The sequence below is a fragment of the Salvelinus sp. IW2-2015 genome, linkage group LG4q.1:29 (assembly GCF_002910315.2).
Source record: "Salvelinus sp. IW2-2015 linkage group LG4q.1:29, ASM291031v2, whole genome shotgun sequence".
Taxonomy (NCBI): domain Eukaryota; kingdom Metazoa; phylum Chordata; class Actinopteri; order Salmoniformes; family Salmonidae; genus Salvelinus; species Salvelinus sp. IW2-2015.
The window spans coordinates 10843762-10869531 of record NC_036842.1 but is presented as its reverse complement, the minus strand read 5'-3'; the positions used below and the strand labels follow the sequence as shown (position 1 = coordinate 10869531).

The window sequence follows — 25770 nt, the reverse complement described above, 5'->3', positions numbered from 1 at the left end:
ATTGACAGGTGTGCTGTGGAACGATAAACATCAAACTTTCCTCTAGTGTGGATGGTTGCAAATGTGGGTTCTTCAAAATAACTTAACACTATTACTGCAATACTGCCATCTGTAGGATGATAACGAGAGTGCTTGACTTTGTTAAGGACGCTGTTATGGAAAAGCGTTTGTTCACCTCCATCACCTCAACATTTGTAATTGGCTGATGTAGAACTTGTTCCAGGAAATCATCACTGTCATCTGGTGAGGTTAGCATAGGGCAAAGTGCTAACGTGTGCCAGGTTATCTGATGGAACCAGCTACAATGTATCGTACTATCATGTAAATCGACTATTTTACTTGGCAGATGGGTATTTTGAGACGGGTCCAACAAAAACACCCTAATGATTGGTTGACACAGTGCGTCCCACAATGCAGGTGAGAAGCAACTGCAGCGACTTCATCAAAAACTTCATGACCTTTGATCACATCATTTTTGTAAAGTTTGTGCAGTCGACATGGAGTCGCAAGTCTGACAATTTTTAGAACTATAATACAACACACTTTGAAAGGACTTGAAAAAATTGGTCTGCTCCAACATGCGCAGTGAGGTCTACCTCAGTGGATCTGTGCTCTCCTCTGGTGGCTGAAAATGGTAGTTTCACAGCTTCTGATTACTGTGGCGCTTGTTTATGTAACTAGGCAAGTCAGTTAAGAACAAATTCTTATTTACAATGATGGCCTACCGGGGAACAGTGGGTTAACTACGTTGTTCAGGGGCAGAACTACAGATTTTTACCTTGTCAGTTCCGGGATTTGATCCAGCAACCTTTCGGTTACTGGCCCAACGCTCTAACCACTATGCTATGTGCCTCTTGACTTTCTGTTAGCACTCTGCTTCATTAAGACAATGGGAAATGTAATACAAATGACAGTTAGGTGAATTTAAGTTTTAACTGACTTTGCTATGCTGGGCTTTTGGCACTAGTTTGGGTGACGCTTGCTTTCGGAGCTGTTCTGGATTTTTCTGATTTTCTATGTGTGTCAGTACTGTGTCAGTATTCTAGTGCAACTTTTTCCTTTGTTGTTTTTGTTTTTCCTTCTATTTTTTGCTCCTTGGTCTATCAGATTGAAATGGCGATTGAGACGCTCCAAAAGACTGAAGGTTTATCCAGTCAGAGAAGCTCGCTGCTCAACAGCCATGTAAGTCGCCACTCTAAACGCCTCGCCTGCCCTGTATAGCTGTTTTCACTCTCTAGTACCTCCAGAACTCTCTCTTTGCCTCTCCCTCTCTTTCTCTCTATGGTGGTGGGGGTGCTTCCTATGCTCCAATTTTTATTTTCCGCTGCTTTAGTTAATTGTGCTTTTAAAGCTAGGGAAGGGGCGTGTTTGTATTTACAGTGGGTGGTGGGTGGTGTGGTGAAACATGTGTGGGTGGTGTGGTGAAAGTGGGTGGTGAAACATGCATCTGCTGTGGATTACAGAGAGGTGTAGTGACATACATGTGTGTAATTGACAGCATATCTTCTCTCCCCCACAGCTGCAATGGCTACTGGATAACTATGAGACTGCGGAGGGAGTGAGTCTGCCTCGCTCCACCCTCTACAACCACTACTTGCGCCACTGCCAGGAGCAGAAATTGGACCCGGTCAATGCCGCTTCCTTTGGCAAACTCATCCGCTCCATCTTCATGGGGCTACGCACGCGACGCCTCGGCACAAGGTGAGCTACTGAGAGGACAGACACGTTCTGATAACTCCCCCTGCACCTTGCACCCCCTCCTCCCCTTCTCCTCTATCCTGTCACTGCATCTCAAGTCCCCCAGTTCTGCTCTCCCTAACTCTCCTCTGACGCCTTCAGTTTAGCCTTGTCCCTTCCTTTTTCCTTGGTTGTCTTCATTATGATTTCCTGTTTGGTATTACAGCATGTTTAAAAAAATATATATAAACACATTAAAGTATTTTTTGGCTGCCAAATTAATATAGGGGAAACACTGAGAACTGTTAGCTGTCTGTTCATTCCTGTCTGTCTGTCTCTCTCTCTCTGTGTGTGTGTGTGTGTGCTGTGTGTGTGTGTGTGTGTGTGTGTGTGTGTGTGTGTGTGTGTGGTGGTGTGGTGTGTGTGTGTGTGTGTGTGTGGTGTGTGTGTTGTGTGTGTGTGTGTGTGTGTGGTGTGTGTGTGTGTGTGTGTGTGTGTGTGTGTGTGTGTGTGTTGCGCAGAGGGAATCTTAAGTACCACTACTATGGGATCCGGCTGAAGCCGGACTCTTCCTCTCAACAGACTGCAGGAGGACATGCAGTACATGGCCCTCAGACAGCAGCCTGTCCAACAGAAACAAAGGTACAATGCATACAGTGCATTGGGAAATTATTCAGACCCCTTTACCGTTTCCACATTTTGTTACGTTACAACTTTACTCTAAAATTGATCAAATAGTTTTTTTCCCTCAACAATCTACACACAATACCCAATAATGACAAAGCAAAAACAGGTTTTTAGAATGTTTGCAAATGTATATAAAAAAAACAAAAACTGAAATAACACATTTCAGTAAGTATTCAGACCCTTTACTCAGTACCTTGTTGAAGCACCTTTTGCAATGATTACAGCCTCGAGTCTWMTTGGGTATGACACTACAAGCTTGGCACACCTGTATTTGGGGAGTTTCTCCCATTCTTCTCTGTAGATCCTCTCAAGCTCTGTCAGGTTGGATGGGGAGCGTCAATGCAAGTCTCCAGTAATGTTCGATCGGGTTCAAGTCTGGGCTCTGGCTGGGCCACTCAAGGACATTCAGAAACTTGTCCCGAAGCCACTCCTGCATTGTCTTGGCTGTGTGCTTAGGGTCGTTGTCCTGAGCGCTCTGGAGCAGGTTTTCATCAAGGATCTCTCTCTCTGTGCTCTGTTCATCTTTCCTTCGATCCTGACTAGTCTCCCAGTTCCTGCCGCTGAAAAGCATCACAGAATGATGCTGCCATCACCATGCTTCACCATAGGGATGGTGCCAAGTTTCCTCCAGACGAGACCAAAGCTAATTGACATTCAGGCCAAAGAGTTCAATCTTGGTTTCATCAGACCAGAGAATCATGTTTCTCATGGTTAGAGTCCTGTAGGTGCCTTTTGGCAAACTCCAAGCGGGCTGTCATGTGTCTTTTTACTGAGGAGTGGCTTCTGTCTGGCAACTCTACCACAAAGGCCTGATTGGTGGAGTGCTGAAAAGATGGTTGTCCTTCTGGATGGTTCTCYCATCTCCACAGAGGGACTCTGGTCACCTCCCTAACCAAGGCCCTTCTCCCCCGGTTGCTCAGTTTGGCCGGGCGTCCAGCTCTAGGAAGAGTCTTGGTGGTTCCAAACTTCTTCCATTTAAGAATGATTGAGGCCACTGTGTTCTTGGGGACCTTCAATGCTGCAGAAATGTTTTGGTACCCTTCCCCAGATCAGTGCCTCAACACAATCCTGTCTCGGTGCTCTAAGGACAATTCCTTCGAACTCATGGCTTGGTTTTTGCTCTGACATGCACTGTCAACTGTGGGACMTTATATAGACAGGTGTGTGYCTTTCCAAATCATGTCCAATCAATTGAATTTACCACAKGTRGACTCCAATCAAGTTGTAGAAACATCTCAAGGATGATCAATGAAAACCGGATGCACCTGGGATAAATTTCGAGTCTCATAGCAAAGGGGCTGAATACTTATGTAAATGAAGGTATTTCAGTTTATTAAAAAAAAAGTTTTTCGCTTTTTCGTTATGGGGTATTGTGTGTAGATTGAGGATTWTWAWWTWTTTTTTAATGCATTTTACAATAAGGCTGTAACGTAACAATGTGGAAAAAGGGAAGGGGTCTGAATACTTTCCGAATGTACTGTACATACTTACACTGACATTAAGAACCCTGCTTTTTTCATGACCTAGATTAACCAGTTGAATCCAGGTGAAAGCTATGATCCCTTATTGATGTCACTTGTTAAATCCACTTCAATCAGTGTAGATTAAGTGGAGGAGACAGGTCAACGAAGGACTTTTTAGCCTTGAGACAATTGAGACATGGATTGTGTATGTGTGCCATTCAGAGGGTGAATGGGCAAGACAAAAGATTGAAGTGTCTGTTTAACGAGGTATGGTAGTAGGTGCCAGGCGTACCGGTTTGTGTGTCAGAAACTGCAACTGCTGGATTTTTCACGCTCAACAGTTTCCTGTGTGTATCAAGAATGGTCCACCATCCAAAGGACATCCAGCCAACTTGACACAGCTGTGGGAAGCATGACTTCGGCGATGTCATTTACAAAATAGCCTCCAACACTCTACTCAGCAAATTGGATGCGGTCTATCACAGTGCCATCCGTTTGTCACCAAAGCCCCATATACTACCCACCACTGCGACCTGTATGCTCTCGTTGGCTGGCCCTCGCTTCATATCCGTCGCCAAACCCGCTGGCTTCAGGTCATCTATAAGTCTTTGCTAGGTAAAGCCCGCCTTATCTCAGCTCACTGGTCACCATAGCACACCCACCTGTAGCACGCGCTCCAGCAGGTATATTTCACTGGTCACCCCCAAATCCTATTCCTCCTTTGGCCGCCTTTCCTTCCAGTTCTCTGCTAGCCAATTGGACTGGAACGAATTGCAAAAATCACTGAAGCTGGAGACTCATATCTCCCTCGCCAACTTTAAGTATCAGCTGTCAGAGCAGCTCACAGATCATTGTACCTGTACATAGCCCATCTGTAAATAGCCCATCCAACTACCTCATTCCCATATTGTTATTTATTTTTTGCTCCTTTGCACCCCAGTATCTCTACTTGCACATTCATCTTCTGCACATCTATCACTCCAGTGTTTAATTGCCACATTGTAATTACTTCGCCACTACGGCCTATTTATTGCCTTACCTCCCTAATCTTTCCTCATTTTCACACACTGTATATAGATTTTTTTCTATTGTGTTATTGATTGTACGTTTGTTTATTCCGTGTGTAACTGTGTTGTTGTTTGTGTCGCACTGCTTTGCTTTATCTTGGCCAGGTCGCAGTTGTAAATGAGAACTTGTTCTCAAATAKCCTACCTGGTTAAATAAAGGTTAAATAAAAAAAAKAAACAAATTGGAGTCAACATGGGCCAGCATCCCTGTTGAACGATTTCGACACCTTGTAGAGTCCATGCCCCGACGAATTGAGGCTGTTCTGAGGGGAAAAGGGTGTTCWACTCAATATTAGGAAGGTGTTCCTAATGTTTGGTATACTCAGTGTACATATACAAACAGTACTGACTGAGGCATTGTCATTGTAGGTTTAAGCCGGTGCAGAAGGTTGATGGTGTGTCTGGGGAGAACTTCTCAGGCGGAGGCCAGCACAYCCCCAGTGCAGCGGAGCAGACCGTCATTGCACAGAGCCAGCACCACCAGCAGTACCTGGGTGAGTGAGCGGTGTGTATGCATCTGTGTGTGTAGACTGACTCRGTGACTTTCAGCAGCAATAGACTGCTACTGTTTGATGTTCCCTTGTTATGACACAATAAGTTGTGATACCACTTCATGAAAATGCTCCTCCKCTGAGTGCAGTAAGGGTTCCCCTGTCGGGTTATATTCTGCAATGAACCACTGATAGGATTTTCTCAGCCTTCAGTATTTCCTTGTTAAAAATCAACCCTGTGTTCCTTTGCTTTATACTGGATTCATAACGGTTGTTGTTGACCTTGTCTGATTTACATACGTCTCTTCCTGACAGACGCGTCCCGGGCGCTGCCAGACTTTATGGAGCTGGACCTGGGAGAGACCAACGTGGACAACATCGGCCCAGACGACATCAAAGCTCTCCAGTCACTCTACAGAGAGCACTGTGAGGTCAGAGATTATACATCACCTCTAACAAAGTTCTACAGGAAAGTTTGTATTATTCTCTACGGGGTAAATTCAGACCAGAGATACGCGCATGTAAATGTAACTTCATTCTGTTTTCATGCACTTTCCTCTCTGCACACATTCTGACGTAGAACTTAAGCAAGGGGAATCGAATGTGCCCAACAGGTATTGGGTGGAGATTGCAGAAATGTGTATCTACAAATCAAATCAAACTTTGTCACATGCGCCGAATACAACAAGTGTAGACCTTACAGTGAAATGCGTACTTACAAGACCTTAACCAACAGTGCAGTTCAAGATGAGTTAAGAAAATATTTACCAAATAAACTAAACAATAATAAAAATTAACATAGTAATAACTAGGCTATATACAGGGGGTACTGAGTCAGTGTGCGGGGGTACAGGTTAGAGGGAATTTGTACATGTAGGTAGGGGTGAAGTGACTATGCATAGATAATAAACAGCGAGTAGCAGCAGTGTACAAAACAAATGGAGGGGGGGGGGGTCAAATCAATAGTCCGGTGGCCATTTGATTAATAGGTCAGCAGTCTTATGGCTTGGGATGAACTGTTAACTTCTCTGGGAATTGGGGACGCTAACGTCCACTTGGCCAAAAGCAAGTAAAAATGCAGAGCGCCAAATTCAAATAAATTACTATAAAATCAAACTTTCATGAAATCACACATGAAGACCACCAAATAAAGCTACACTTGTGTGATCCAGCCACATGTCTGATTTCAAAAGGATCTACGGCAAAAGCACACCTTGCGATTATGTAGGCCAGTACATAGCCACAGGAAAACACAGCCATTTTTCCAGCCAAAGAGAGGAGTAACAAAAGCAGAAATAGAGATAAAATAATCACTAACCTTTGATGACTTCATCAGATGACACTCATAGGACTTCATGTTACACAATACATGTATGTTTTGTTCGGTAAGGTCATATTTATATCCAAAAATCTAAGTTTAGGCGGACGCTACTGTCTCACTGGCCAAAAGCCAGAGAAAATGCAGAGCGCCAAATTCAATAAATTACTATAAAAATCAAACTTTCATTAAATCACACATGAAAGATACCAAATTAAAGCTACACTGGTGTGAGATCCAGCCAACATGTCAGAATTCAAATAGGCTTTTGGCGGAAGCAAACGATTCTATTATCTGAGGAGCATCATAGTAAACAAAGAGAGAAGCATATTTCAACCCTGCAGGTGCGACACAAAACTCAGAAATAAAAATATAATTCATGCCTTACCTTTGACGAGCTTCTTGTTGTTGCACTCCAATATGTCCCATTAACATCACAAATGGTCCTTTTGTTCGATTAATTCCGTCGATATATATCCAAAATGTCCCATTATTTGGCGCGTTTGATCCAGAAAAACACAGGTTCCAACTTGAGCAACGTGACTAAAACTGAACTACTTTTGTAATACAACTTTAGGTATTTTTTAACGTAAATAATCGATCAAATTGAAGACGGGATGATCTGTGTTCAATACAGGATTAAAACAAACTGTAGCTAGCTTTCTGGTCACGCGCCTCTAACAAACAGTACACAACAAGTGACCCTCGTTGAAGATGGCCGTACTTCTTCATTACACAAAGGAAAAACCCTCAACCAATTTCTAAAGACTGTTGACATCCAGTGGAAGCGGTAGGAACTGCAAGAAGGTCAATTAGAAATCTGGATTCTCAATGAAAATCCATTGAAAAGAGAGTGACCTCAAAAAAAAAAAACTGAATGGTTTGTCCTCGGGGTTTTGCCTGCTAAATAAGTTCTGTTATATTCACAGACATGATTCAAACAGTTTTAGAAACTTCAAAGTGTTTTCTATCCAAATCTACTAATGATATGCATATCTTATCTTCTGGGGATGAGTAGCTGGCAGTTGAATTTGGGTATGCTTTTCATCCAAACGTGAAAAAGGTAAAATAAATAAAAAATACATTAAAAATCTAGTACTGATAGCATAAGCTACCAGCTAACTGGTAATAAAATGTGGTGAGTAGTAGACTCAAAGAGAAAGACAAAAGTTGAGCAGTTTTGAACAAATTCATGAGTCTTTTTTTATACATTTGTTTTACTTTCAATTACTTAGCTAGCAAATGCAGCTAGCTAGTTTAGCCTACTCAAACAGAGAGATGCATTGCCACCGGGCCCCACAGGTGTATCTGCTTACTAACTGTACCCCATACAGCATGATTGTAGCCGGTTTACTAACGCGTTAGTTCTATTAGCTATGTTGACTATGACGTTACTTTAGCTAATCAAATCAAATCTTATTTGTCACATACACATGGTTAGTAGATGTTAATGCGAGTGTAGCGAAATACTTGTGCTTCTAGTTCCGACAATGCAGTAATAACCAACGAGTAATCTAACCTAACAATTCCACAACTACTACCTTATACACACAAGTGTAAAGGGATAAAGAATATGTACATAAAGATATATGAATGAGTGATGGTACAGAACGGCATAGGCAAGATGCAGTAGATGGTATCGAGTACAGTATATACATATGAGATGAGTAATTTAGGGTATGGAAACATAAAAGTGCATAGTTTAAAGTGGCTAGTGATACATGTATTACATAAAGATGGCAAGATGCAGTAGATGATATAGAGTACAGTATATACATATTCATTATATTAAGTGGCATTGTTTAAAGTGGCAAGTGATACATTTTTGATCAATTTCCATTATTAAAGTGAGCTGGTGTTGAGTCAGTATGTTGGCAGCAGCCACTCAATGTTAGTGGTGGCTGTTTAACAGTGTACCAGGCTGGGAAGACTGAGTCTGCAATAGGTAAGCAGCTTGGTTTGAAGAAATCAACTGTGGGAGCAATTATTAGGAAATGGAAGACATACAAGACCACTGATAATCTCCCTCGATCTGGGGCTCCACGCAAGATCTCACCCCGTGATGAAAATTACAGGCCTCTCTCATCTTTTTAAGTGGGAGAACCTGCACAATTGGTGGCTGACTAAATACTTTTTTGCCCCACTGTATGTGGCTATGAAATTGAACTATTTTCGTGTGATCAGGGTGTATTCATTCCACCGATTCTGTTGAAAAATATTCTTAAACAGAAGCATACGGAATGAAATGGGGATAAACATACCTGAATTTGTCCAATAGAAACTTGTTTGCAACTTTTAAACTAATGATTACACCCTAAATCAGCTAGATGCAGGCAAGAGTGTGCAAGGCTGTTTTGAATGTGTCACTGTCTGTCACCTCAAATCTTTCTCTCGACCTGTGTGCACYTACGTTGTAAACTTTCATTCATAGGCTAGGTTGTAGCAACCTCATGATGGGTATAGGGAAAATGTGAGTATCATGTAGTAGCCTAGAACTATCGATGTTACATTGAGCTAGGTGAATGGAATATGAATAACAGTCATCCAATATGCTGTAATAAAAATAAGGCCATGCTCATAAAAACAAATATCGTCCTCCTTCATCTTAAACGGCACCGACCCCCACCGTTGTATACTTTTCTCACCTTCCAATAATTCATGGATTGAATATGGCAACTTTCAGGATGAATCAAACCACTGTATTGTTTTATGCAACAATATATTTAGTGTGTAAAGGCTCTCCTCAATCTTTTTTAAAAATGTATTCATAAATACATTCCCAACCCTAAGTAATCTACAAGATCAGAGTATTTTTTAATCTTAAAGGGATGGCTTTAGATAAAACCCTATTGAGCGAACACTCCACGAGAAAATCTATTGGCCAGCAAGAGTGAGGGGTTTTCAGCAGTTGAATTGAATGTATTCAGTATGCGCAAGGGAGCCACACCCATAAGGTAAGTCTGAATACCAACTACTGAGAAGTACTTGAATCAAAAGGTGTTTTAAAAAAACACAAATAAACAGATTTTCCATGTCTGAATCAGCCCCCATGTGCAGATTAATGGGAGCTTTCTTTGGCATGCATGATATTTACAAGTCTTCATCTTCATTGATCCACACCAGCTCATCCACACTAATCAGCTTGACTGTGAATAGTTATTCAGCTCAGTTGTGTGATGCTGACCATGTCTCTCTTGCAGGCCATCCTGGATGTGGTGGTGAACCTCCAGTTCAGTCTAATAGAGAAGCTGTGGCAGACATTCTGGCGCTATTCCCCCTCTGACTTAGTGGAGGGCACCACCATCACAGAAAACAGGTCAGCTCTTTCGGTTTCTCTCTCGGTTTCTCTCTCGTTCTCTCCCTCTCTCTTGAAGGTCAGTTCTGGTGACTTTTTAAAATTCTGGTGACTCCACAATTATAGGCTATGAGCATGTTCCAATATATGAAAATTAAATTATGTTGACACCATCTAAAATATAATTTCTACCTTGAGAAATGAGCCCAATATCATATTGGTAAAATTATTTGCAAAAATTATTTTTACATATTGGAACATGCTCATAGCCTATGCATGCTCCATATTATCAGGTATACTATTAGCAATACACATTATCACCTGTATCTCGTAGACAGATGACTAGTATCGTAGAATTTGTTTGGACTGAAAGGGATGTGTAGGATAACGAGAAGCAGTAGTTCTGGTGTTTGGGTTTTTCGTCTCTGGTTATTTGGACAAATTAGAATTTTGCAGATGTTAGCATCTTTCATATTTCGGAAGGGGAGGGGATATTTGGCCCATAGCTTGCAAAGAGAGAGGGCGGAGCTCCTCGTTCTAGCATTTCTTGATCCCTGTCTGTGTATGGACTGTCTGTTTGGAACCAGAACTTAAATCGGGCCGCTGACTTTAGTTCTGGGTTAACCCGAGATTAAGTTGGCCTCGACTCCGATTCTTCTTGAATGCTTCAAATATCCTTTGATCAGTGCACACGTCTGAGGAGTATTTCTCTCTGCTCTGCTGAGGAGTATTTCTCTCTGCTCTGCTGAGGAGTATTTCTCTCTGCTCTGCTGAGGAGTATTTTTCTCTGCTCTGCTGAGGAGTATTTTTCTCCGCTCATACAGGAGCAAAAAAGGCCTAGTGCACTTTGGTGGGATWAAAAAAWATATATATAATATATTTTTTATATGGGTGAGTGAATTCATTGGGACAGTGCACGACCCCCGTAACTACTGTAAAACTTCAATCAAATGCAAATAGCCGCTTGTCCCTTTTTAATAGCTGGGCAACGGCACACTTTTCAGCAAATAAACACCTGTTTCAAATAAATACCTGGTTTAAATTAATTGTTTACCAGGTTTAATATTTGATTTGCTACATAAAATAATTCAGTAATGACTCAACCCCACAGTAGGCCGAGTGAGATTGAGGTGAATCTGATCCAGTATATAAGATGAGTATGTGTAACTTTGAACTCTGTCTCCACAGTGGTATGAGTGAGATTGAGGGCCGTTTGCCCTGCTCCAGGCTGGTGGTGCTCTGTAGGAACGAGGCTGTGCTCAAGTGGATGAGTTCCTGTGACCACCTGATGTACCAGGCCCTAGTGGAGATCCTCATTCCTGATGTCCTCAGACCTATCCCCAGTGAGTGGCTGACACACACAGTCACACACACACACTTTCTCGCTCATTCCTAGTTGGGTATCAGAATTAAAATGGTGATCTTTATATAGACTTCTGTCCTCTGTATCTGTCCCTCTCTAGGTGCCTTGACTCAAGCCATCCGCAACTTTGCCAAAAGCCTGGAAGGCTGGCTCAACAATGCCATGAACGTCATTCCACAGAGAATGATCCAAACCAAGGTACAGACACTCTCTCTCGCTCACACTCACTCACTCACTCACTCACTCACTCACTCACTCACTCACTCACTCACTCACTCACTCACTCACTCACACACACACATATTGGCAAATAAACTTAAATTGCCTCTATTTTGTTTGATCCTGACTTTCCTCTCTTTTATCTTTTCTGACTGGTCTTGGTCTGATTTTAATTGGCTGCTGTTTGATCCTCTGTGTGTTTGATTGGCTGCAGGTTGCCGCTGTTAGTGCCTTTTCTCAGACGATGCGTCGTTACACTAGTCTGAACCACCTGGCCCAGGCAGCCCGCGCCGTGTTGCAGAACACCTCCCAGATCAATCAGATGCTCAGCGACCTCAATCGCGTCGACTTCGCCAACGTGCAGGTCCGTCTGTCCCTCTGGCTGGCTGTCTGTCTGCTTGTCCCTCCATCTGCCTGGATGTGGTTTGGTCTGCCTGTCTGTGTATTTAGTTAGAGGGACACGTCTGTATAGCCATCTGTCATTATCTCTATATCCTCTCCCCGCTTGAGGTTGCTGTTTATTTCATCAAGGGGTGCGTGTGCATCTGTGTTTTTGTATGTTTGTTTGTGTTATCCCACCCTGATCCGTCCTCTCTCTCTCGCTCTCTCTTTCTTTAGGAGCAGGCGTCGTGGGTTTGTCAGTGTGAGGAGGGTGTGGTTCAGAGGTTAGAGCAGGACTTCAAGGCCACCCTGCAGCAGCAGAGCTCTCTGGAGCAGTGGGCTGCCTGGCTGGACAACGTGGTGACCCAGGTCCTACAGCCCTTCGAGGACCGGCCCAGCTTCCCCAGGGCTGCGCGGCAGTTCCTGCTCAAGTGGTCCTTCTACAGGTCAGCTACTGTACTGTCCATAGAAATTGAATGAGATCATAGATGAGATCATGAGATCAAAAAATGTCTTATTTTGGTACGCAACTCACGGAAAATACAACGTACACACTTAAAAAATATATATGTTTTTGCTCCCTCAACCAATTTAAGTAGTGTGTTGTGATATTTATTGTTTATCATATCAATTGATTTGGTTTGACAGCTAATTAGAAGTTTTCCAGTGGTTGATCTCGTTGTCCATCTCTTTGTCAGCTCCATGGTGATTCGAGACCTGACTCTGCGCAGCGCGGCCAGTTTCGGCTCGTTCCACCTGATCCGCCTGCTCTACGACGAGTACATGTTCTACCTGGTGGAACACCGCGTCGCCCAGGCAACCGGCGAGACGCCCATCGGTGTCATGGGAGAAGTAAGGCCCCGATGAAATGAACACACCACACACGCACATAATTGTAATGTTCCCATTACTCCTTGGCTCAGTCTCAGTATGGTTTCTTTGTGCTGCTTAATGTATTGCAGTTCGATGACCTCAACGCCATGTCGCCTGCTTACATGGACAAAGGTAAGCCAACCCCAAGCTGTGTCTACAGGCTAAGTCTCTGTAGGCTTCTGCTTCCACATTACATGGAGTTATTAAGCCCTTTGAAGCCATGTCCGTTCAGCATTGCTGTGCGTCATTCTTCTTTTGTTCCGCGTCGTACCTCCTTCTACCTTCGTCTCAACGTGCTGCAACTTAGAGAATAGCAGTTTCAATTATTACCCGTTCAAAAATGTTATGGTCAGTTGCAGCCGAGAAGCTATTGGATCCTTTCACATTTCTGTGAAGTTACGTTTAATACTAAGATGTTCATGAGAAAAGGCGAGGAACTTTTGTTAAACAGTTGCCGTGCCTAAACACCAGACTGTTGCGGTGGTTACCTCATGAATATCAGTCAGAAAGAAGTCGCTGTTAAAAAATAAGCAATAGTCTCTACAAGGCAGAATGTTGAGTAAGATGATATTTACACTTATTTTAACGGTTGTACATGCTGTTGGTCCTTTTGGCAGTAGGAGGTGGCGATAGGGTGTCCACAGGAAAGGGTTGTTTACCCGACTTCTTGTGGCGCCTGTTGRTTCTGTCGCTTGTATTTTCCATATGTTGCACGTAATGCACAATATGTAAACAATAGCTGAATGTAACCGGATGTAGTCGACCAAAACACGTTTCCTCCCAATCAGCTAGAAGTGGTTGCCGTTCGGTTAGGCTCATCCGTATTGTGAAAGTTTTTGTCACGTGCGAATTGCATCAGTATTGAAAATAAAAACCGGAAATACAAACTGGAAATACAAACTATGTGCAGACCAACATACTGAAGGTCGGGTTGATAACAYTACTCTGAAGATATTTTGTCTCACAAAAGTATGTGGACACCTGCTTGTCGAACATCTCATTCAAAAATCATGGGCATTAATATGGAGTTGGTCCTCCCTTTGCTGCATATAACAGCCTCCACTCTTCTGGGAAGGCTTTCCACTAGATGTTGGAACATTGATTTGGGGACTTTCTTCCATTCAGCCACAAGAGCCTTAGTGAGGTCGGGCACTGATGTTGGTCGATTAGGCCTGGCCCGCAGTCGGCGTACCAATTCATCCRAAATGTGTTCGATGGGGTTGAGATCAGGGCTCTGTRCAGGCCAGTCAAGTTCTTCCACACCGATCTTGACAAACTATTTCTGTATGGACCTCGCTTTGTGCACGGGGGAATTGTCATGCTGAAACAGGAAAGGGCCTTCCCCAAACAGTTGCCACAAAGTTGGAGGCACAGATTCGTCTAGAATGTCATTGTATGTTGTAGCATTAAGATTTCCCTTCACTGGAATTAAGGGGCCTAGCTGAAACCTTGAAAAACATCCCCAGACCATTATTCCTCCTCCACCAAACTTTACAGTTGGCACTATGCATTGGGGCAGGTACTGTTCTCCTGGCATCTGCCAAACTCAGATTTGTCAGTCGGACTGCCAGATGGTGAAGCGTGATTCATCACTCCAGACTTTCGCCATTCCAGCCGATGCTTGGCATTGCGCATGGTGATCTTAGGCTTGTGTGCGACTGCTCRGCCATGGAAACCCATTTCATGAAGCTCTTGATGAACAGTTCTTGTGCTGGCGTTGCTTCCAGAGGCAGTTTGGAACTCGGTAGTGAGTGTTGCAATGGAGGACAGACAATTTTTACGCGCTTCAGCACTCGGCGGTCCCGTTCTGTAAGCTTGTGTGGCCTACCACTTCGCGGCTGAGCCGTTGCTCCTAGACGTTTCTACTTCACAATAACAGCCCTTACAGTTGACCGGGGCAGCTCCTAGCAGGGGAGAAATTTGACTGACTTGTTGGAAAGGTGGCATCCTATGACAGTTCCACGTTGAAAGTCACTGAGCTCTTCAGTAAGGTCATTCTACTGCCAATGTGTGTCTGGAGTTTGAATKCCTGTGTGCTCAATTTTATACATCTGTCAGCAATGGGTGTGGCTGAATTCAAATCAAGCTTTCTTTATACAGCACATTTCAGACATGGAATGCAACGCAATGTGCTTYACAGAAAGAAAATATATATATTTACTACACAACATACATTAGATAAAAAAACAAAAGAATGACACAAACTGAACTAAAATGAACCCTAACACTGTAGCCAAACCGTCCGCAAATAGATTTTGTCCCCCCACACCAAACGCGATCACGACACGCAGGTTGAAATATCAAAACAAACTCTGAACCAATTATATTCATTTGGGGACAGGTCGAAAAACATTAAACATTTATGGCAATTTAGCTAGTTAGCTTGCAGTTGCTAGCTAATTTGTCCTATTTAGCTAGCTTGCTGTAGGTAGCTAATTTGTCCTGGGATATAAATGTTGAGTTATTTTACCTGAAATGTGCAAGGTCCTCTACTCCGATAATTAATCCACACAAAACGGTCAACCGAATCGTTTGTAGTCATCTCTCCTCCTTCCAGGCTTTTTTTTCTTTGGACTTYATATGGTGATTGGCATCTCACTTTCATAGTTACCACGACGACCGACCAAACTCAGTTCATTTTCAATCACCCACGTGGGTATAACCAATGAGGAGATGGCACGTGGATATCTGCTTCTATAAACCAATGAGGAGATGGAAGAGGCAGGACTTGCACCGCGTTCAGCGTAACAAATGGAWCTGACTTCTATTTTAGCGCTTGGCAACACAGGCGCTCGTTGGCGCACGCAATAATTTAATCCACGTGTATCCACGTGTATGCTTACATTAATTTTGCAMCGCTCGTGCACACGATGCGATCGGTGTGGTCAGCATGTAAGGTGCTTTTAAGATCTCTTTTAAATATGTCCACAGTTTTTGGCCCCCCTCAGGTTCTCTGGTAGGCTATTCCTGAGGCTGTGGGCATAATAACTAAAGGCTGCCTCTCCATGCCTCTTGGTCCTAGGCTTTGGGATAGTTAAAAGGCCAGAGGACCTGAGGGACCTACTGGGTACATAACTTAAAAGCATGTCTGACATGTATTGGGATGAGCAATCGTGGATTGGTTTAAAAACAGTAGAAGAATCTTAAAATTAAGATTGCATCTTAAAATGCAGAGACCTTAAACTGGTGTAATGTGTGCTCTCCGTCTGGTCTTGGTCAGTACCCGTGCTGCAGCATTCTGTATGTTTTGCAGTTGACCAATGTCTTTCTAAGGTGGACCAGACAGGAGAGCATTACAGTAGTCAAGCCTGCTTGTAGTAAAAGCATGGATGAGTCTCTCTGTATCAGCCTGAGAGAGAAACAGCCGCACCTTGGCAATTTTCCTCAGGTGGTAAAAAGCTATTTTGGTCACTTTCCTAATGTGTGACTCAAAATGTTGTTCACAATCTAAAATAACACCGTTTTTYTTTTACCTGCTGTTTTATCTTTATTGCTTGTGAAYTCAAATGTGCGGCTAGATTCTCTCTCTGTGCTTCGGCTCCAAGTACCTTTGTCTTGATTTAGCTGGAGGAAGTTGTGAGCCATCCAAGTATTTAAATCAGTAATACAGTCCAATAATTTATCTGTGGAGCTAAAATCCTCAGGTGACACAGAAATGTAAAGTTGTGTATCGTCTGCGTAGGTGTGAAAATCAATGCTGTGCTTTCTGATAATGCTGTCAAGGCATAACATATAAACTGAACAGTACCAGACCCAAAATCGAACCTTGTGGAACGCCACATGTGATAGTTATGTTCACTAAGGGTGATAAAAAAACGAATTGACTGGTTAAATTGGTCCTAAACTAATTTAGAACTGGACCTGAGAGRCCAACCTACCTCTCCAGTCTGTCCAGAAAGACATCATGATCAACAGTGTCGAATGCAGCACTTAAATCTAAGAGTACAACGACCGAGAGCTGTTATCTGTCAAGATAATTTACCACTTTAACCAAGGCTTTCTCTGTGCTGTGGTGGGCACAAAAACCAGATTGGAATTTTTCACTTGGCAATACAGTTGGCACTTAAAACAATATTTTAGCTTTTTGAACACCAATTCATCCCGAATTYTTCTTAAGAATGGAAGGTTTGAGGTTGGCAGAGAATGGAAGGTTGAGAATTGCTAAGAGCTGAAGAATCTAGATGACTTTTCTTCAGAAGGGGTTTCACCATAGCAGTTTTTAGTGCAGTGGGGAAAGTGCCTGTGAACAGGGAGTGATTAACAATAGCTTGCACTTCTTCAGATATGCAATTAAAAACCGTTTTAAAGAAAGTGGTGAGGATAGGATTGAGAAATYAGGTTGAAGGCTTAAGTTGTGATATCACTTTCCTGCGCATGTCTGTGTCAACTTCTCATCAGGCCTTGACTGAAATATGCCACAAACTCATCACATTTCGATGTGGAGGAAAGTTCTCATAGGTTTGCGGGGGTGGGATTTATCAGGCCACCAATGGTCGTGAAGAGTGCTCTCTAATTATTCTGATTAATAGTGATCAAGTTAGAAAAATGAGCCCGTCTGGCAATTCTAATTGCCAACTTGCGCTCTCAGAATATCATAATAGACCTGCAACYTTTACTTTCACCACTTCCGCTCTGCCTTTGTGCAATTTCTTTTTATTTGATTAGTTTCCTCACTTATCCAAGGGGCTCTGCGTTTGGATGTGGCCTTTTTCAWCTTTACTGGAGCYATGGCATCAATGGTTGCCCTTAATTTGCTATTAATGTTATCAACTAAATCATCACAAGATGAAGGCAGAATAGGTGGTGGAGTATTGTTCATACACTCAATAAAATCTGTAGCAACTTCAGAGGTAAGATAGCGTTTCTTAATAATGTGTTCAGTATTWCCCTGTGCTATGGGCAACAAGGTAGTAGAAAACACACAGTGGTGATCAGATAAAGCAACATCAACAATAGAGGATATGTCAATACAAAGCCCCTTGGTAATAACCTGGTAGGGCTGCAGCTATGGGTGTGCCCGGTAACATGTTGGATAAAGTCCATAGAGCTCAAAAGATTCATAAATTCAATGGCCTTTGAGTCAGTCTCTTTGTCAACATGAATATTAAAATCGCCCAACACAATGATTTTATCATCTTAAGGACAATAGGCAATAGTTCAGATAAACCAGTAAAGAAAGTGGGGCAGTGTTTTGGTAGCCTATACAGGGTTATGGCCAGCATTGGTGGCTGACATTTAAACAGTATAGCATGATGCTCAAAATACCCAAAGTCGCCAAACAAAATGTCCGTAGAGCTAAGAGCATTAGTAAAAATAGAGGCTGATAGAGTATGAAAAGCTGTAGTCCGAGGGGGAGGCTTCAATAAGATCGGCACTACAGTCTGATRACAGCTATGTTTCAGTGAGAAACATGCAATCATCTTAACGCTCAGTAATGAGGTCAATCACGAGAAAGGTTTTACTTGTGATTGCTCTAACATTTAAAAGCACCATATTCAATGAGTGTGGGCCACTCTGCCACTGGGGCATCTGGTAACTGGCATCTGGGGCACCTTCGAGGTAACAATAGAATAACAACCAAATGATTAACGTTACAACCACATTTTTTGACAGTCTCCAATCTATCAGAATGGTAGGAGATGACAGTTTGTATAACCTCACTAGAAGGCAGAGTTAAAGGAACATACAGTGCCTTCGGAAAGTATAAAGACCCCTTGACTTTTTTTGCAAATGTATTAATAAAATACATAAATACCTTATTTACATAAGTATTCAGACCCTTTGCTATGAGACTTGAAAATGAGCTCCGGTGAATCCTGTTTCCATTGATCATTGTCGAGATGTTTCTACAACTTGATCGGAGTCCACCTGTGGTCAATTAAATTGATTGGACATGATTTGGAAAGGCACACACCTGTCTATATAATGTCCCACAGTTGTCCGTACATGTCAGAGCAAAAACCAAGCCATGAGGTCGAAGGAATTGTCCATAGAGCTCCGAGACAGGATTGTGTCAAGGCACAAATCTGGGGAAGGGTACCAAAACATTTCTGCAGCATTRTAGATCCCCAAGAACACAGTGGCCTCCATCATTCTTAAATGAAGATGTTTGGAACCACCAAGACTCTTCCTAGAGCTGGCCGCTCGGCCAAATTGAGCAATCGGGGGAGAAGGGCGTTRGTCAGGACCCGATGGTCACTCTGACCGAGCTCTAGAGTTCCTCTRTGGAGATGGGAGAACTTTCTAGAAGGACAACCATCTATGCAGCACTCCACCAATCAGGCTTTTATGGTAGAGTGGCCAGACAGAAGCCACTCCTCAGTAAAAGGCAATTGACAGCCCACTTGGAGTTTGCCAAAAGCCACCTAAAGACTGATGAGATTGATGAGGAAAAGGCAATCGATTTTAGAAGAAGGCTGTAACGTAACAAAATGTGGAAAAAGTCTGAATACTTTCACAGACCATGAGAAACATGATTCTCTGGTCTGATGAAACCAAGCKTCACATCTTTAAGAAATAGGGCACCATCCCTACGATGAAGCATGGTGGTGGCTGCATCATGCTGTGGGGATGTTTTTCAGCGGCATTATGGGGTATTGCTTTGTCATTATGGGGTTTTGTGTGTAGATTGATGAGGAAAAGGCAATCGATTTTAGAAGAAGGCTGTAACGTAACAAAATGGGGAAAAAGTCTGAATACTTTCCCGAAGGCACTGTAAATTGGGTTACTCACAATAACTATAGTGCCATTTCTACAGGAATTGATATGCTTTCCAAGTCCTCTGTTGCTTATTCTGACAGGGAGAACTGGAGGACTACCAGGCCCTGTCCATCAGTCTCTAAAACAGTTTGTGATGTTGCTCGAAATAAGCCTGGAACCCCTGCGTTGTTACAAAAAGAGATGTTCCTGTCGTTGGAAAGTTTTCTTCAAGTACTTGTTCGGGGCAAAGAGTTGTCTGAAACGTTCCGATCCCCTTTGGTAGCACGGGAGGGTGCCAGATATAATTATTCTCTTCTATGTGCTAGTGAGGGTGTTTAAAACATGTTTSTAGTCCTCCCTCAGTTCCGAATCCACTAATTTGAAGGGGTGTCCACATCATTTTCTGTTTATATAGTGTTCCTTCAAAAGGACCAACCACTCAGACAACCGTTAAAGTATMATTTTATTCAGCATTCGGGCTTATAGAGGTTGTGAGAGGAAACTTTCCTGATCCAAATGCTCATTTCTGCCCAACGTAGAATTCTATGCAATTCAAAGTCGGKTCTTCAGGTCTATCAGCCTTTCCTGCAAACACAATGGGCCAACCTGACTAATGAGAATCCTAAAGAGTCGGCATTCTAACCCTGTACATCTTTCTGTCTGTCTGTCTACCTGTCTGTCTGACTGACTGACCCTGTCCCCTTGTCTGTGTCTCCAGATGAGGTGAGTGAGATGGACAGTGACCTGGAGGAGGACATGGAGGAGTCTGGGGAGCCGCTGGCCAAGCGGGAGAAGGCTGAGTTGCAGCATGAGCACCAGGTGATCCAGGTGATCCAGGTGGGGGCYCTGGAGGACGGCTGTAACCCCGTGGTGGGGGTGGTCCAGCCGGGCATCCTGCACTCCCTGCCCCAGCCCCCCCAGGACCACGCTGAGCACATCCTCACCCCTTCTGCTGCCACCCCCACCATCCGCCACTGCAGCGCCACCGGCAACACCTACGCCTCCGTCTGAAGAGAGAGAGACGCCCACAAACCACTCATCTCTTGATCTGTCTGTCTCTCCCTCTCTCTCTCTCTATTTCTATGGGTCACGCTGTCACACACACGTCTGCACTATTTCCCTCTGTCATGCGCTGTGTTTTCTCTGCTCTCCTCCGCCCCGGGCCACTAGAGGACGATGAAAATCACCATGACCACAGCCGCTGGCGTCACACMAACCGTGGATAGATTAAGAGAGCTAGATGTGAATAGGAATGTGGGCGGGCCGCCTCTGTCTGCTGTCATCCCATGTTTCTGTCCTCTGGGAGGGGATRCTGGGTGAAGGAGGAGGATTGGAAGGGGGGGGGGGGGTGACCCATGAGATGCTGCCAGACGTGAGACACTGACTGACCCTAGCTGTGTAGAGGGGAGGGTATATATTCAAAGCTCAAATCCAAGCCACCAGCCCCAGATGAGCGATGTGATCGATTGATAAGAGTACACTTGGTTCACTCTTAGATCGGGTTGTTTTGTATATAGTGCATATATAATAAACAAAACACAGGTGCTGTTCTCTCAAATTAGCAGATATTCCTCCCAATCATGAGGTGATATACGTTCTTACAGAGAAAGCATTGACACATTCCAGTTAAGGACAGAATTGAGTTGAACGATATGAGATTTTTTGGTTGTTGACTTTTCTGTGTATTTCAAACCTTTGTTTAGATATGACATTCGGTGATGTATGATTGCTTGTGATGTGGCAGTTGTTTTGCGTTCTATGATTTATTGAATAGTGTATAATCGTAGCCATGATCCCCTGATAACCCCTAATGGCTTCTAGCCGTGAAGTATGTTCTGCCCATGAAGAAAGACGTACTCTTATGTGTGCTGCTACTCTATAGAAACACGAGGTGAGACAGACAGACGGACTGGATGTACTATACCACTACAACACTAGCTTTTCTACGCACTTCATGCATCGTATGGGATGCTCTTGACTTATTGCCTTGGTTTGGTTAGATTTAGATCCTGGATAGTGTGATTAAAAATGTAATTAGTTAGACTCGTATAATCTACTGACATGTTCTCTGTGTGTGTGTGTGTTTGTAGTTTCTATCTTGGTAGATGTCTTAAGTTGTGAATGGACCAAAAAACAAACCAACCAGAGGAAACTGGCAGAGAATGAGAGCCATCATGGCCGCCACAGTGGTCCCGGCGAGGCTGCTGCGTGTCCCGTTTTCCTGTCCCAATGTCAGGGATTCTATGTACCTCAGCTTCATCCTAGTGCCTTAATAACCCTTACTGCAGCTGTCCACGTAGTCCTGACTGATTATGTGGTTGTGGGGAGGGATAGTACATTCTGCGTTACTGTCCCAGCCACAGCTTTGGCCCTCTCTCTGGTGACTTGTGGCTGGATTTGGGCTGGCTCATTGGTGTTACTGAAGGCTGGGGAGGTGCACGTTCAGAGGTGCTTGTAGTTTTCTCTGGATTGTGCCGGTTCTATTACTTTTTGTTTGTTTGTTCGGTAYCCCGATGTGGGTGTGTTGCCTCGTTCCTGCTCTCACTCTCTCTCGAGGCCTGCTCCTGCTTTAGCATGTGCTATCGGGTGAAGCGTGCGCGTGTGCCGACGTGAGCGCTCGACCTGATTGAGATGATGGTTGCGCGTGCCGTTGTGGTTGTTGTGGATGAATGAGTCCGAGCGTGGGTTTTGCGCACACCCACTAGTCACCCTACCTCACACCAGCGGTGCCAGCCTTTTAACACATGCAGCACGTCACCAAACCTTGTTCTCGCACACATATGTAACCATACTACTCCCACGACACACCACGATAACACCATATGCCTCTCACACTACACAGCTAAAAATACACATTGTCATTTTAGCCCATTCAGTCCTCAGTCCTCAGTCCACATCATCATCTCTTGTTCTATCRGTTGTAAAGTGCATATTTGTATAGTGGACCAAAAGTAGATATTTTCTGATATTTAAAGATATATATATATAGATATATATAAGGATGATACAATACGTATGTATTCATCTTTGTTTGTTTTGTTTTTCATGTGGTTGATCTGTCATCTGTGGTTGTTTCGTTGTTAGCTAGCTCTTCTGTGATTGGTCGATTGACTGTGAAATGGGCGGGGCATGGGGACCAGCTTCTGACGACGCTGGATACACATTTTGTACCTGAGCTGTTACTGATAGCTTTTAGGAGATGGACATCACACTGGCAAAAGGTGTTGAACTGGAAGAATCTTGTTGATACTACTGAAATTACCTTTCTGTTTTTTGTTTAACTCTCATATCTGGAGAACTGTATGCACCAATGCTTTGCCTAGACTTTATTTATTGGTATTTATTGTGCTTTTGTTTTACTATTTGAGAAGTTATTCTTAAGTTATGCACACGTATCCATACCAGTCTTGAAAATGAAATTACACTGTATATACAAAAGTATGTGGACATCCCTTCAAATTAGTGGATTCAGCTATTTCAGCCACAGCCGTTGCTGACAGGTGTATAAAATCATCGATCACACAGCCATGCAATCTCCATAGACAAACTTTGTCAGTAGTTTGGCCTCACTGAAGAGCTCCGTGACTTTCAACGTGGCACCGTCATTTCCAACAAGTCAGTTCGTCAAATTTCTGCCCTGCTAGAGCTGCCCCAGTCAACTGTAAGTGCTGTTATTGTGAAGTGGAAACCTCTAGGAGTAACAATCACTCCGAAGTGAAGTGGTAGGCCACACAAGTTCACAGARCAGGACCACCGAGTGCTGAAGCGCGTAGCGAGTAAAAATTGTCTGTCCTCGGTTGCAACACTCACTAACGAGTTCCAAACGGCCTCTGGAAGCAACGTCAGCACAAAAACTTGCCTGCACAGACCCTGACCTCAACCCCATTGAACATCTTTGGGATGAATTGGAAGGSTGAATGCAAGCCAGGCCTAAAAGCCTTCCCAGAAGAGTGGAGGCTGTTATAGCAGCAAAGGAGAGACCAACTCCATATTAATGCCCATGATTTTGAAATGAGATGTTCGACGAGCAGGTGTCCACATACTTTTGGTCTTGTAGTGTATGAGTTCTGACAATTTTTACTACTGAGAAACAAAATGTACCTGCTAAAAAACTGGAAATTATGTTTTCAGAGGATCATGAATTTATTTGATCAACTACATTTTCTTTAGATATATATGGTACTTAGCAGATTGTGCTTGTGTGATTTACTTTATGAGAAAGGGCCATTCTACTGATAATGCCTTTTACTAGTTCACTGAAGATAGTGCATTCACTTTAGACTGAAAAGGCAATTGACCTTGCTTACAGATTTATTGAAGGCTTTGGGCATTTGTTTACATGTCAAACTCAGACCACACAGAAATTACAAGATCTTACTCAACCTGACTGTACAGTCACCTAACATGTCATTAGAGATGGCTCTTGAACTTTGAACATTGACCTTTTTGTCCGGAAAATACTGAAGATGTTAAGATGAATTGTGTATTCATTTGTGCCTGGAGTGCAAACAGCTTACAGATGTGCTTTAGAATCTTGAAAGTGCTTTTTTTGATCTTGCATGCCTTTTTGTGCTGCTAGAATCTATTGGTTCGTCTACTTTGTGTTTGGTTTTCTTTGGAATATGTGCCAGATTGTAAATGCTGTATTCACTCTGCGACCTCATCAAACCTGCCTGTTTCAAAACTGGACTCAAGCCAATTCTGTCAACACAAATTATGTTGTAATCATAGATAACCATTCACAAAAAGTAATACGTTTATTTGTTTGGGACAAAAAATATTATAGGGCCTTCCCCATTGTCTTACGTCACTGACGGCTCCTGGCAACGTGTGGCGTTAGAAGACAATAGGGCCTTTTTAGTTCCTTGATTAATTGAGCCCATTTCTAACGTAAAATGTTTGATACAGCAACTACAACGACAACAAAAATGAAAAGGAAACAATCTTGACATCCTGAAAAACATATCAGCTATTCTCAAACTGTCAGTTGGAAGTGGTGAGAATACATCAGYTTCACTGATCCACAAGACTCCAGTGCCTTTAATTTGACCCAGACAGCTGGGCCTAACGTCTCTGGTCTGACTCCATGGTTCCAGACACAGGCTCTTTAGAGCAGACTTTATGGAAGAGGTGAAAATGGCTGCTCACATGGAGAAGAGGATATGGGCCTAAGGGATCATACAGTCTTAATTCTTAATTCTGACCTCATCCAACTGACTACTGGTCAACTGTCACTGACCAATGACCAAACATGACAGTTTACACTGGGTGGGGCTTTCTCCACATATTTGCTGTTGGATGGAGCTTTAGGAGAGAACTACAGATTTACATTATCACTAAACTAAGAGAAAGATTGGAGTACTACTGGACTGGGATATTTGTCAATGGCAACACTGTACTATCATTGTCGTCATTATCATTTCCTTTTGTATGATATTCACTGATTGCTGTATGGTGGCTTTATTCAGTTTGATTTTGAATATTTTCTTGATCTATTTTAAGTGCCATTTGACGGTCTAGTGAGTTGTGGCCCACTGTAGCACGCTCTAATGCAAGCACAAGCATTTGGCAGTGGATACTAGGGAAACCTTTTCAATGAACCACCCCCAAGATGTAACCAAGATGTAAATATAGACAAAATGGGAAGAAAGGATATTTATTTGTCTCTTAAATATTTGTTTTGTTCCTTTTCGATTAGTTTTATTTCATCTGATATGTTGGCAAAAGTACTTTGTGATTTCTCTTGTTTTGGATAATGTATTTGTATTTATATATACATATCATGTGACTTTCTTTTTGTTTCAAGTTACGTCTTAGTATATACTATATTGGCAAGAGAAAACCAATAAGTGTAGGGTGATTTGTATTGTGTATTTTACATAAAAGATGAAACTGTGGAACTTTTATATTTATAAAGGCATATTAACATTAAGGCCAAGGGCTCTATTCAATTTAAAGGCAATGTTCCCGCGTTAGCAGAGACTGCATTCACGGTAAACACTGCATGTCGGCTCAATCGGAAATAACTATTTACAGTTCTATCGCGCAATCTGTAACGCTTCAGCGATAGATTGAATAGAGCCCTCAGTGTGTCGTAATGATGGAAATATAGGAACTATTAAAGACATGTTTGGTTTTCTGAATATTTCAGACTTGAGCTCAGGCTAGCTTAGTGTTGTTTTCTTAATTTGTGGCTTGTCTTTRAATTAATAAACTTTTTCTTGTTAAAAATAAGTC

General features: G+C 42.9%; 1 protein-coding gene across 1 annotated transcript in view; it reads left to right on the top strand.

The window, feature by feature from the left end:
• Positions 1-25767, top strand: part of LOC111961434 (transcription factor RFX3-like) — a 57149-nt gene extending 31382 nt beyond the window's left edge. Inside the window, 14 exon segments of the mRNA XM_023983699.2 lie at positions 1108-1182; positions 1520-1701; positions 2199-2247; positions 2249-2319; positions 5264-5388; positions 5701-5816; positions 9904-10019; positions 11187-11341; positions 11462-11559; positions 11795-11944; positions 12199-12407; positions 12660-12813; positions 12924-12966; positions 20252-25767. Coding sequence (XP_023839467.1) covers positions 1108-1182; positions 1520-1701; positions 2199-2247; positions 2249-2319; positions 5264-5388; positions 5701-5816; positions 9904-10019; positions 11187-11341; positions 11462-11559; positions 11795-11944; positions 12199-12407; positions 12660-12813; positions 12924-12966; positions 20252-20544 — 1836 coding nt within the window. The 3' untranslated portion in view covers positions 20545-25767.
• Positions 25768-25770: the final 3 nt, after the last annotated feature.